Raw genomic sequence first — 14,637 nt, 5'->3', positions numbered from 1 at the left:
TAGGTCAGTAAATAAGGCCGGCAGTGAATCCTCACATCCTCGTTATGCTTAAAAGAACCCAACGCACCTCCAGATTTTAAAGGAGCCTCCATCATGATTGAATCAAGGTGATTGTTCAGTTGTATGAACTTCAATGTTTCAATGTAATCTTTGAAGAAAGTTTTTAATTACTCGAGCAACGAAGGAGTTGCCAGGATAGCCTAGACTCTAGAGGTATGATGCACGCAATGCCTCTGAGCTTTCTGGCCTGGGTTTGAATCAGGACCCAGCTAATAAACTGCCACCGTCGGGATTTGCAGGCAGGGTGAGGTATCAATATGTGTGCTGTCCATTGGATGGATGTTAATCTGGGTGTCTTGTTGGTTAGCATTATTTGGTGGATGTTAAAGATTCCATCGTGTCCTCTGTGAAGAATAGGTGAGTTATTGCAGGTGTAACAAATTTCTACATATTCAGTCGAGTATCTTGCGTCGGAGTGGCAACCTGTCCAGGATTGTAACCCTAGCCAGGATACTGCTTCGGTACAACCGATGCTCGGCATAGAGCATGGTACATGATGAAGCATTTAGGTTTTGTGATCAGGTTTCAGGCATAGTAATGGATATAATGTGGGGGGGGGGAAATGTTTACAGCATTTATGCTAAATATCACCCCACCCAACACTCCCTCCCTCCCCCTCCTCCTGCCAGGTGATCAAGAACTTCAAGGTGTATCGAAAGGCCACGAGGAAGCATCACTTCCTTGTGCTTAACAATACTTATGAAGCTTTGCAAAATCCACCTGTGGATGTTCTGATACTCTGATGCTCATTGGGAGATATTTCAGATGAAAGAATCTCAAATCTCAATCCACCCTTACTGAGGATTCCACTTGGCAGGTGTTCCATATGGCACAGAGCGGTTAAAGCTAAATGAATCCCCCACACAAATACGGGCCATTAGGGTTGATAAAATATTGATTCTGCCTTTGAAATGGAAAAGTTCAAGTTTACCATTGTAGCCATTTCAACCTGATCCCCATAAGCACATTGTTGAGAGGATCTTCATGCAAGGAATAAAATATACAATCTTACTGACTGTTCACTCAGATACAAATGTGTCCCAGTGCCGAAAATGAGGGATTTACAGATACGTAGGAATGGAATTTGTTTGTCGTGGCATTTACAAAATATGTTAATAACCTTGTAAAACATTTGAATAATCCATCTTATAAAAGTATAAAAGAGTCTTGTTATCTGCAAATCCATAGGCATTTGTAAATGCAATGCTAAATAAAAATTGCAGTTTCTAATTATGTTGCTGAAACACAATGACAAAGCCTCAGCGGCTCTTTTGCACCTGGTCGAAATCAGACTTTCATTTTCAGTCTGCACAAAATAACCGAAGCTGCTCTCAATGGAAATAATAAATGAGATTAGGGCACGAGTTAAAGTAAATGTTTTTGAAAGAAGCTTATCAGTGAAACTCACTCCAAAATACAATCAAAGTTTTTGCAGGAGAAAGGCAAAAGAAATTTCAAGTATTTATAACACGAATTAACTAGAACTTGAAAGTGCTGGCTTAATCATTTTACAAAGCTTACTCTATGTTTTTTTTTTTAACGGGAGACTTATGAATGAATCTACAAGTGTAATGCATATTTTTCCATCCTTCCGAGGGTCTTATTCGGTCTGTTGCAAGAGTACAAAACAACACTCCGTTCACTGCTCCCATCGGAACCAATGGCTCATGATGCTCAGAGCTCGGGTTTGAATTGCTTGTACGATATGTAGTTGTCCTCCCGGGGTGTGCCCCGGTTTAGAATAGGTACACGGTATCCCTGCGGGTCGTAAGAGGCGACTTAAGGGTTGGCGTCAGGGAGGGCATCCGGCCATAAAAAAAAGCATTGCCTCAAAAAGGGAACCATGATAGAAGATCGTCACGGGACCCACAAGGCTGACCCCCACTCTAGCAGGGAAAAGTGGCCATAAAATGTTTGTGTGTGTGTGTGTGTGTTTGTGTGTGTGAGTGAGTGATATGTATTTGTCCATTGTCTATGGATGTGCATGTAACTCACAGTAAAGTACACTGGTGTATACTAATGTCTGTGCTGCATGTGATTTGTGTATAAGCTGCACCATGAGCCTGAAACAAATGTAAAAACAAAACAAAGCATAAATATGAGCGTTTTAAGTCTGTCCAGCAAAACAAAAACCTTTTAAAATTTAATTCACAAAAACCGAATGAAAATAAAAATCCATCCACATAATGTATACGGCAAGCAACAATCAGATCTCATGAGCGTTACACTCCCACCAGGAAAGCATATTTTGTCAAAGCGCAAAGAATGCACTCAGTGGAATTTGGACAAGGAACACAACAAACAGCCTACTGTTTTTGAAAGGTACCATGGGAAATTTAACATCTACAAGTGAGTGCTACTAGACATGACAGGCAACTTATGCCCCTACACGAACCCCTCCGCCACTCCCCCCCCCCAAAAAAAAAATACACATAAGATGGCAGATTCCAGAATACAAAATAATATCGGTAAAGCACCAAGATGAACCGAATCATATCCCAGCAGGGGCTCAACTCCAAGGCATCTCATGACAACTTGTATACCAAGGACTGAATAATTACAAAGTCCATTCAAAGGCAATCTATCCAGCGTAATATTGAGTTGAAAACCAAAGCTTCAACTGTCTCCTACACCTGGTGTTAGCTTAATGGCGAGAGTGATGGGCTTGGGATCCTAGGGTCCCGAGTTCAAATCCTATTCAGCAGTTGAATTAATACCATGTGGGGTTGACTCTGCCTGTCATCCTTCCGAGGTCGGCAAAATGAGTGCCAGCATGCTGGTATCCTGTGTCGGAGTGGCGACCCATCCAGGATTGTGCCCAATAGCCAAGGAGACTGCTGAAACAACACCAACGCTCTGCACAGAGAATGGTCCTGATGGATGGATGGATGGAACTCTCTCCAAGTCAATTCGTATCTTCCAAAGCAGTTTGAGTATTACTGGAAACTCTTTTATAACCGAGATACGTGTCATTTGGGTTGGCCTGTTTGGCGTTCCAATCTGAGCACATCGTATTTACACGATGCTGGGATCCCAGATTCAAATCCCACACAGACTGCTGATCCATTGATTGACTGCTAATGTGCTAATGATTGATATAAGGGTACATCAACGTTTCCAAACGTCCGTATCCTGCATAAGTTTGTTGGAGAAAAACAAACAAACAAAGAAATGCTTCAATCTCTCTTCAATCTTCACATTATTTTAAAAGACGAGGCGGCCATGCAGCAACAAAATTAAGGTTCGAGTTTACCTCGAATTTTTGTTGATTCACCATGATTTTCTTTCACCAGTGTGGCTTCCTTTTTACACTTTCATTACATTGCATCAAAAGATATTTTGAAATGCTTAAAATTAATGAAGGTAATAATAATATGAGCTCTGTTACAAGGAACTTCAATGCAGGACAAGGCCATGAGGCTCATCAAGCCTGTGAAACGGTTGCCAACTTATGATTGTTTCTCTGTGCTTTATCTTTTTGAAATGCTGAGCATCAAGCAAGGAAGCAACACGTCTCATTTTTAAAAGTCTTTGGTATGATTAGGCTGGGGTTCGAACCGCAGACCTTCTAGGCTCCGACCAGAGGGTCGAATCGTTACGCCACTGATTTCCTTACATCCCAACGAAGGTACATCAGCTGTGATCATGCTCTGGACCAGACAGGTTCACATGCATGCTTTAAGCCATTTCAGTTTGAAGCAAAAAGCAAAATAAACCTCTCGATATGCATGATACATTGATAATAACATCAATAACGACCTGCTGTTTTGGGTGTCTCAGGTCCAGACATCATCTCTACGGCTTTCCAGACAAAATAAGCCAAGACTGGAATGTACACATTATTTTATGCAAGTTTGCAGACTCACAGAAGAGCACATATTTTTAATTCGGAATTAAATTTTTTCTTTTTTTTAAGGAAGCTTCGTTCCAAAAAACAGACAAACATTTCTAAGTTCGAACCACAATGTCGCATTCAGTAGCAGCCAATCAAATTTAAGTCATGTCGAATGGAGTTAGGAAGTCACAAGTAAATCTTCAATGATGCGTGCGAAGGAGTGATTGACCATGACACTGTAAGTTGCTCTCTTGTAGATCTATTCAGCTTTGATGACCACAACATTCTCATTTTCTCAGCTACACATTAACAGCAATGGATGAAATCACAGGACCTTTTTTTTTTTTGCTCTGACGGTTGGGTTAAGCCTGAAATGTCAGCTTGTTCAGGCCTCCCATGGCGGTTAACACACCTCGATCCATGTCCTCTTGATTTCATGCATCATTATACCTGTCTGCTGACACAAATTGACACGAGGCAATCACCAGCAAGACTAGTTCTTCTGTATAAATATTCACAGCGCAGTCATTACCCTCTGCCAACTAAAGCCGCTGTCACACCTTGACGTTTTAGCCAGCGTATGGAAACGTATCAAAATGTATGTAAAACGCTGGGGTACACGGAACTATTGATGGTTTTTTTTTCTTCAGTTTTTGGTGTATTTATAATGAGTTGGACGTATGCATAACGTATTAGCAACGCACACAGAACGTTTCGATAACATATAGATAACTTATACCAACGAATGCTTAGCGTGTTGTTGGCGTTCACAACCTCTGCCCAACGACACTCTAACGTATGCATAGCGCACGGCAGCGTATTGCCGACGATCACGTGGCGTAGCCTATTAAAAGGCTGCCGCTCGACGATTCAAATCATAACTGCACTAGACATCGAAGTGTCAAGCCGCTGTCACACCTTGACGTTTTAGCCAGCGTATGCCGACGTATGAAAAATTTGCTGAATACGCTGGCACACATCGAATACGTTATGGGTAAGTTTTGTATATGTTAAGACAACGCTGAAGCACGCTGGCATACGACGTAGTACACCGAGTACGTCGACAAATTTTAAGCATGCTGAAAATTTTTCGAAGTATGCTAGCGTATGACGCACACGTTCCGCATACGCTGGCCATAAGTTGTAGGCACGTTATGCAATCGTTGACACATGTATGATACATTGATCCATCCACCTTAAGCCGCTGTCACACCTTGACGATTTAGCCAGCGTATGCTGACGTATGAAAAATTTGTCTAAAACGCAGGCACACGTCGAATATGTTATGGGTAATACACGTTACTTGTAAGTTACTCATAAGTCGAAACAGGTCGAGGTAATGTTTAGCGTACCCGAAACTTATTTCTAACCTATGAGTAACGTGCTTTGAACCTATGTGTAACGCATCTCCAACGCATATTGACGTATGTAGACGAATTTGACGTCTTCCGGACGACCAAAGAACTTACTGAACGTGTTACTAACTTACAGCTACCGTATAATGGCGTATTGGCTGCGTTTAAGGGAATTGTTATATAAAAATGGGGTTTACAGGAGGAACCCATCAGTGTTCCAGCCTCCATGGGTTTTTTTTTTTCGGCATGACGGTGATGTTGACACTTCGATTTCTAGTGCGGTTATGATTTAAATCGTTGAGTGGCAGCCTATTCATTATATTATATTATAACTGCACTAGAAATCTAAGTGTCAACATCACCATCATGCCAAAAAAAACAAAAAAAACCATGGAGTCTGGAACACTGACGCTAAACATTACCTCGACGTGTTTCGACTTACGAGTAACTTACAAGTAACGTATGTCAACGATCGCATAACGTGCCTACAACTTACGGCCAGCATATGCGGAACGTGTGAGTCATACGCTGGCATACGTCAAAAAATTTTGAGCATGTTAAAATTTGTCGACGAGCTCGGCGTACTACGACATATGCTAGCGTGCTTCAGCGTGCTCTTAACGTATACAAAACTTACCCATAACGTATTCGACGTGTGACAGCGTTTTAGACAAATTTTTCATACGTCGGCAGACGCTGGCTAAATCGTCAAGGTGTGACAGGGGCTTAAAGGTGGACGGAGGTTATGTTTTCACCCCTGTTTGACTGTTTGTCTGTCTGTGAGCAGGATATCTCAAAAAGTTAAGGATAGATTCAGACCAAACTTGGTGGAGAGGTTGGGTGTGTGACAAGGATGAATTGGTTAGATTTTGGTGAGGATCGTGAAGTTCCAGATCCGGATCTAGACACAGGAATTAATTTTTATTTTAAAAGTGATTCTTCACAACTTGGAAGACAGGGCAAAAAACGATATATAGAACGATATTTCAAAAAGTTGTGGACGGATGACAAAACTTGGTGGATGAGTTGGGTAGGTGACAAGAAGCAGCTGTTTATATTTTGGTGAAGGTCCAGATGCAGATTCAGCCTATGAAGGAGCTACAAAGCATAAGCTGTTCAGTGTTCAGCCTGGTGGAGGAATGCGCTCTTCCGAGTGCCGTTGTAGTTTCACGTTAAAACCACCATGGAGAAAACATTTCTTTGACATTAACATAAAACCATGGAGTAATTTGATGGTTGTTGATATTTGATGCCGGCGATTGGCAGTGACATTATGATTGTGTGTAAAGGGAATTCCTTTTGGGAAGAAAACATTATTTTAGGAACTTAAAAAGTAAAAGCAAAATTATACTTAAAAGGAAGTAGTACTGTTTTCCTATTTCAGGCCAATTGTGGAGTCATTTCATGTTTATAGGTGTCAAGTGAGATGAACGGTCGACCACTCCTTTCTGGCTATTATGACAAGTACATTTGCTTATTTGTTTTGAATAGGAAATACTTAATGCTCTACTTACCGGCTGTTAAATTTCTCAGGGTGCTTCTCCCTCATCAGGTGAAATCGATGGGAGATGGAGGCATCCTGAACAGCAGAGGGGAGGGTGAAAGAATGATGGAGAGGAATGAGTCACAGGACGAAAGTCTTTCTTCAAAAGTTTGATGAAAACATCGGAATATTATTTTCGTGTGTTTTTAAATGTATCATTCATTCTTATTCATTGACAGGGTTGACAGTCTAGAGGTACGCACATTCACCTCGAAGCTGTGCAGCTTGGGTTCGAATTCCAACCCAGCGATCAACTGTCATCCCGGTGTTTCACAGGCAACGTGATACATTAATGTGCGTGCCGTCCCATGGATCAATGTTATACGAGCGTACCTTCCGCCAGCATTCGTTGGTGAACATTAAAGGTCCCATGATGTCCTTTGCCAAGAGTGGGCGAGCTATCGCCAGTGCCATGGCAAAATACTAAATTCCTACCCCAACCAGCAGAGGGTTTTGGATCAGCCAATAATGCTACACTGCAGCTTTGTGCTGCATACGAATGAAGAAGACTAATTGACAGATAATATTGCACTTGCTCAGAGGTAATGGCCTCGCCTTTGAGCCATCTTGTCTGGGTTTGATTCCTGACCCGAGTATAACCTATGATCCTGGTGTGTCCTTCTGAGGGAGGATTAAGCTGGATGTACTGTCTGACAGCTTTAGCTGGTGGACTTAAATATCCCACGGTACCTTATATCTGTGAAGGGACACTGGATACCATTGCTCAGAGTCGCAGGGCCAGGCTGATTGGCATAGCTGAGCTGTTCAGGGAGCTGAGGCGTAAAACTGTATGTGCACAAAGGGTGGACAAGGAGGCCTATGTGCAAGGAATCTGTGAGGGGGTGGAGTGATTCCCGTCCTGCTTACAGGGGAATTCATGCATTGCGTTCATCCAAACCCATCCCTCGATGTACTGCAGTTAGATCAGAGAGTGGTAGGTTCTTGACAGAGGAATCCGAAGTGAAGGCCCGCTGGGCCGGTTCCTTTGAGCGGTTGTACCAGACTGATTCACCAGCTGTAGAGTTGGACATCAGGAGTGTTCCAATCCATATTGCTGACTATCCAATCAACTGTGGTCCACCTTCGCTTGTGGAAACACAGGCTGCGTTGAACCGGTTGAAATGGTGTAAAGCTCCAGGGATCTGTGGCATCCATGCTGAACTTCTCAAGGCTGGTGGAAATGCTGCACTCGTGTCGTTGCATGCAGTTTTGTGCTCTGCCTGGAACACAGGCATCATCCCAACTGACTGGAAGAGGGGTCTTGTTGTCCCTCTCTGGAAAGGGAAGGGTGATCGCCAAGACTGCAACAACTACCGAGGGGTGACGCTGCTCTTAATGCCTGGCAAGGTCTTTGCTTGGATAATTATTGATTGGGTTCGCCACCATCTGCTTGAGCATCAGCGTCCAGAGCAGTCAGGCTTTACACCAAAGAGGTCAACGATTGACCGTATCGTTTGCACTTCGTGTCTTCACCGAATGCAGATGAGAGTTTCGGCAGGGGCTGCTTGCAGCTTATGTTGATCTCTGTAAAGCATTTGCAGTGAAGAGGTCTATGTAATTCTGTGGGCACCAGATTATAATTTTCGGCACCATATATTTTTTCATTCTTATGGATTCTGTGAGTCAGAAAAATCATGGTGCGAATTTTTTTGAGCATTTCAAATATTATTTTCAAGCCAATATCTGAACTACCCCTGAATCGCACTTTATACAGTTATCACAATTTACCAACTTTTTTGTTTCTGGTTTAAACCTGGGCATGTAATATATCAAACTAAGCAGAATTCAGCCAAGAATATGATAATAATATCAATAATGACATTGAATATAACCATAGTGACTTATCTGAATTTTTGTTAATTTCAGATGCTGTGCAGCCTATATTAAATCAATTACTGCAACATCACCAAGATAATTAATCTTTCTACACATTATGACATGCTACAATGTTAATTTTTTTTTGCCTTTCAGGTCAGCCATGATAATAGCAGAAGTGGTCAAGGGTCCAGAATAAAAGACTGATGTAGTCGATGTAGTTGTAGATTAACCTCCAAGCTTTGTGGGTGAAGGAACTTATGTCGAGTGGACATTGAAATAAACTGTTCTCAAGTTATCGTTATCGATGAATCATCCCCAAGTCCTTCCAGGTCCAGCATAAAAGCATCAAGTTGCACTACATCTTTGGCAGGTTTGAATATATGCTGCATTTGCAAAGCATCTGGAAAACTCGTAAAACACCCAAGGCCAGAATTATATCAGCTGTTTATCCAGAGTGTGAATACCCGGTCGCTCTATGGGGATAATAAATACATATCCATCCAAGAAGAGCTTGGTGATGTGATGGCAAATTAACTATCACAGAAAGGTGTCACATGGCATCGAGAATGCTATAAAATTGCAGTGCATAAAATCCATATTGAGCAGCTGAAAAACAGATATGAAGCTGCACTGGAAGCAGGCGAAGTACCTAAACCAACGAAAGTTTGATGACCAGAAAAGACGAACCTGAAAACACAACCACCACCACATGAGAACCCATCGTCAACAGAACGTTACATGCGATCTGGTGCCAAACAATACAATAAAAACAACTGCTTCTTCTGTAATGGATCTTCAGAGAAAGGAGCACTCCACCAGATCAGTGAGTTCAACACCGGGGAACAGCTCCGAAAGGCTGTTGAGTACAGCAATAACCAGCAGTGGAAAGTAAATCTGAGTGCTGCAATCGATCCAAATGATGCCCATGCAATTGATATCAAATACCATCTGTATTGTTGGGTGAAGCACGTTCAGCGAACTCAGGTAGAGCAGGAGAGAGCAGACGACGAAGCAGTAATAACCAAGGTTTCAGCAGACATTGAATTCTTCTACTTGATGAGCAGCCTGCTGAAATCAGGATCTATCCTGGACATGGGTGAGGTAGAAGCAGCTTATCAAAATGTCCTCAGAGTCAATGGTTCAAATGATACGCATATATCAAGGAGAAGTTTAAAGCGTAAGCTTGTAGAAAATATTGATTATGTTGAGTTCTGCCGCTCTACGCATATGAATGAACCAGATCGGATGTACACGTCTCGAACAAAAAGAGCCGCAATTGACAACCTGGACGAGGCAGCTGGCGATGTGAGCAGCAACATGAAAGCAGTCTTAGAAAGTGCCAAGGTAATAAGAAGGGACATCGCTGAAGGTCTGAAGCAGCCGTGGAAATGTCAATGTTCCCAGTTAGATGAAAATGAAGTTCCCAAATCGCTGGAGGCATTCATCCAAGCTGGATCCTAATAGGGCCAATGTTAACACTCGAGTCAACACAAAGAGAGCATAGCATTCAACTAGTAACACGGAACATAGCACAGACTATAATGTTTGCATATAAGTCTGATCATCAGGTGTCCTCTGTGCCAAAGCATGAGGAAGCAGGCTTTCGATATCACAATGAGAATCCATGAGTAGTTGGAATTGGTCTGAAAGTTCATCAAGCCACTCGGAGTAAGACCAAGGTCAATTACGAGCGTGTCCTTCGCATAGAGACGCAACTTGCTCATGCAGTGCTGAAGCGTGCTGCACAGAACAATGGTCTGTATATTCCTGAAACGCTTGAGAAGGGAAGATTCCTCTTCTTTGCAATCGACAACGTCGATTTCACCAAAGATACACCAGATGTAAAGGGGACATTACATGCCACTGCCACTGCCACTGCTGTTTTCCAGTTCCATGACACAAACAAAACCAACACCCAAAACGCAATCGCTATAGAGCAACTGTGTACTGAACGATGCCTTTCTAGTCTGGCACCAACAGAACCCCAGCTCCTTCCATTTAGTATCAAAAGTCAACATAAGCCCACATCCAACGTAAAGTATGCAGAATTCACACTAAACCAGAATGAGGCTGTCTTGAAAAGCTACAGATCTGAGGACCGATATTGGCTTCTCTTGCGTTCATATCATCGTGGGATACCAAATGGATTTCAAACTGAAGCCCAGGTGCGAACAGATGCTACTGAGGAGTGTACTGATCAGACCGAAGATGAGACAGGGACAACCAATGAACATGACCCAGAGGCAGCAAACACACATCACAATGAAGATAACACAGATGTAACAGGAGGGAGTCATCAAACATGCCCAATGACAGACTCAGAGGAAATGATCATGATGACAGCATGGATGAAGATGACTTATGTGACACTGCATTGCTATTAACTTGATAGTTTTTGTTTCAACAAATATTTTGACCTATTCATTCCAGTTGACTACTTAAGTGGATACCAAAGAACAGATATACTTTATGTGAACCACTAAACATACCATAAAGCATAAACGGTACATTTCTCTAATTGATTGACTTTTAAATAAGAACATTTGCATCTGGATATATGCTCCATTATGGTTGTTATTGCCAGGGAAATTGGCATAGATACCTGTGGACAATGAAAATCAGTATATATATATATATATATATATATATATATATATATATATATATATATATATATATATATATATATATATATATATATATATATATATATATATATATATGATATATTTGTGTTACAAATGTCCAGACCATTAATTTGATATGCTACATGCTTTGCTTTATAACAATATTTGAAACTGGTAGTTACAACCGAAACAGCGATAATGGTATTTTAGGGGGCCACATTAAAAGCCACCAAAATGTACCCAAAATTCAAAACAAAAATTGGCTCCATGATTTTTCTGATTCTCAATGCATCTGTGTCTACAATAAAATCCATGTTACAAAAAAATATCATCCAGTGCCCACGGTATTGAGTTTCATACATATGCTTCTACACTATTTATTCATTGAATTGGGATGCCCTCTGGAGGATTCTTGGTCTTCGTGGGGTGCCAGCAAAACTGATCGATCTGATATCTGAACTATACTCTGGTACTGAGAGTGCTGTGAGATATGGTGATACCATCTCTGACTTATTTCCAGTCGTTACTGGAGTTTGTCAGGGGTGTGTACTGGCCCCGACACTTTTCAGCACTTGTAAGGACTGGATTCTGGGGAGGATGTCAGAGAGATCAAGTTGCAGTGCATCATTTGGGAATGTCAAGATCTCTGACCTTGATTTCTCAGATGATGCAGTCATCTTTGTGGAGACTGGATATCATTTTGGGGGCCCTCGAGGTGCTGAATGAGGAGTCAGAGCCGTTGGGATTACGGGTTTCCTGGATCAAAACTAAGATCCAGGCTTTCAATGACATCGTGGATGCTGCTATCCTGTCTGTACCCGTTTGTGGTGAGGATGTTGAGGTCGCGGAGAGATTCACTTACCTTGGCAGTGACATTCATGTTTCTGCTGGCTGTGAGCCAGAGGCCAATCGACATCTGGCTCAGGCCTGGGGAGTCATGGATTCACCGGATCATGGGGTGTGGTGCTGCCGGTACCTGTGCGGGAGGACGAAAGTCTGAGTCTTCAGGTCCTTGGTGCCTCCAGTCTTGCTCTAAGGATGTGAGACTTGAACTCTGACCAGGGATCTGAGAAGGAGACGTAATTCCTTTGGTACCAGGTCCCTTCAGAGAATCCTTGTTTATTGCTGGTCAGATTTTGTGTCCAATGAGTGGTTGCTGAGAATGACTCCAACGAGATTTGTTTCCTGCATAGTCCGTGAGCATCAGCTGCGGCTGTATGGACATGTGGCTCGTTTTCCTGATGATGATCCTGCTCACCAGATTCTCTCAACAAGAGAACCGAATTAGTGGAGGAGGCCAATGGGCTGACCACGTGCCTCGTGGTTGCAGCAGGTTGATTAGCATCTCAAGGAGATGGGGGTGGGCCAGGCATCTGCCTGGGGGATGGCCAGACGGAGGCTCCTGGAGTACTGGCAGAAAGTGGACACAGCAACATGCTGCTCTGGAACATGCTCCCAAACCTGACCTGACATACTCCCCCCCCCCCCTTCCAGGTTTCTGCAGGGCTCACATGGTCCACCATCAACCATTTCTTGTGAAACTACTTAAGTCCAGCATCACTGCTCATCTCCACTCATTTGTTCCTCTTTTTTCCCACCTGTGGAATCAACTTCCACATCCTCTTCAATCTCATTCTTCCCTCCAGATCATCAAGACAGCTGTTCACCTCCATCTTGGATCATGCACAATCCAAAACCATGATCTTTTTCTACCCTCATTAACCTCACCTCTAGCCCTCCTCCTTGCAATTTTTCTGGCTTTCCCTCCTTGGAGTTTCCTTCTGTATCCATTTTGTCCACCCCCATCATCCTCTATGTCAAACTTGTCCACCCCAGGCATGCATGTTTTGCATCGTGTTTTTGTGCGTTACATCCTGCTCCATTCAGTGTACTCGCCCTACCACAAACCTCAACAATGTATATATAAAAAAACCTAGAAGGGCTCTTTTTGACATTGCGACATCACCAGATATGTCTCTGCCCACATCATTGCATCATTATAACACTTGCACCAAGTTTGATTGAAATCCCTAAACCCTGATTAGAAATATTAAATAATTCTGGCTGCCAGACCATGTGTCTGATCAGGTTGATGTTTAAAACATATATTCCACATTAGTAATAGATCACAACTGTGACGTTTCATATCAATTGATGAAGCGGTTCAAGAGAAAGATTTTTAAAATCGTTTTTTGGTCAAACCAATATGGCTGCCAGACCATGTGACCTATTAATTATTCGTGAAAACTCTGGCATCCCCAATGCTTGGGGAACATGTGAGCGAAGTTTTCCCTCGATCTGTTAAGCCGTTCTGGAGAAGAAGATTTTAAAATGATTATTCTTCAAAAAATCATAACTGCCAAACCATGTGACCTTTGACATCATAGTTGGAGAACTTTATGTTCCTCATCGATAGGCAATCAGACCTGTAAAGTTTCGCCTTGATCTGTTCAGCCGCTTCGGAGAAGAAGATTTTTTGAAGGTTTTCATGTTAAAAAGAATATGGCTGTCGAACCATGTGACCGATGACATGATCAATTTTTTTTTTACCCCAATTACAATATTGTCCTCGATGACCCTCAAAAATGTTCATACTGATCAGGTAAAAGTGTTTGATGTATGCAATTATGACGTCATACCGAAACCACCGATGAACCGGGCGTAGTGGTGTGCGCCTGTAATCCAGCTACTCTGAGGCTTGGGTTGGAGGATCGCTTGAGGACGGGAGCTCTGTGCTGGGCCGCGCTATGAGAGGGTGTAGGGCAGCCCGGAATCATAGCGAAACCCAATCCTTATCCCTGTGTCGTAAGAGGCGACCAAGGTTGCGTCAGGAAGGGCATCCGGCGTAAAACCTATGCCAAATCAGTATGCGGATCATAACGGATGATCCGCTGTGGCGACCCCTAACGGGAGCAGCCGAAAGACGAACAACAACCGAAGCCACCTATGAAATCATAAAAAAAATCACTTATTTTCCATGGGGAGTACTTCACATGTGCCAAGTTTCAATGTTTTGCATGGAGCGGTTTCGGAGATACAGAAGTCCAAAGTTTTTCCTTTTTCCAACATGACTGCCACACCGCATGACCTATGATGTCATAATTATCATGGATGCCTAAAGTCCCTACATTAATAAAACATGTCCCTAATAGCACATACTTTATGGACGTACATATTTTAATAATACGTTCTTTATTGACGAACTCGCACTATATTTAGCAACATGTACTTTATAAACATACTGACATTTTAATTGTACATACTTTCTGTAGGTACTTGGTTGAAAAAAAAACAACGATAACGTGTAATACTGGCTACCACAAGCTGGTGTTTGTGGCTTACGTTTGCACATTATGTGCAAACAGACAGATAGACAGAGAGACAAACAAAAAAACAAAC

At 42.4% G+C, this 14,637-nt stretch overlaps 1 protein-coding gene across 4 annotated transcripts in view; it reads right to left on the bottom strand.

The window, feature by feature from the left end:
• LOC147028329 (diacylglycerol kinase beta-like) overlaps positions 1-14,637 on the bottom strand; it is a 315,192-nt gene that overhangs the window by 70,637 nt on the left and 229,918 nt on the right. For all 4 annotated transcript variants that reach the window (XM_085878634.1, XM_085878633.1, XM_085878631.1 and 1 more), the window contains one exon: positions 6,765-6,829. In XM_085878634.1, coding sequence (XP_085734760.1) covers positions 6,765-6,829 — 65 coding nt within the window. The remainder of the gene's footprint in view (positions 1-6,764; positions 6,830-14,637) is intronic.

The sequence above is a fragment of the Eptatretus burgeri genome, chromosome 4 (assembly GCF_056783735.1).
Source record: "Eptatretus burgeri isolate ZD-2024b chromosome 4, Ebu_testis_v1, whole genome shotgun sequence".
Classification (NCBI taxonomy): domain Eukaryota; kingdom Metazoa; phylum Chordata; class Myxini; order Myxiniformes; family Myxinidae; genus Eptatretus; species Eptatretus burgeri.
The sequence above is the reverse complement of the archived record's forward strand: the minus strand, read 5'-3'. Positions and strand labels throughout refer to the sequence as shown.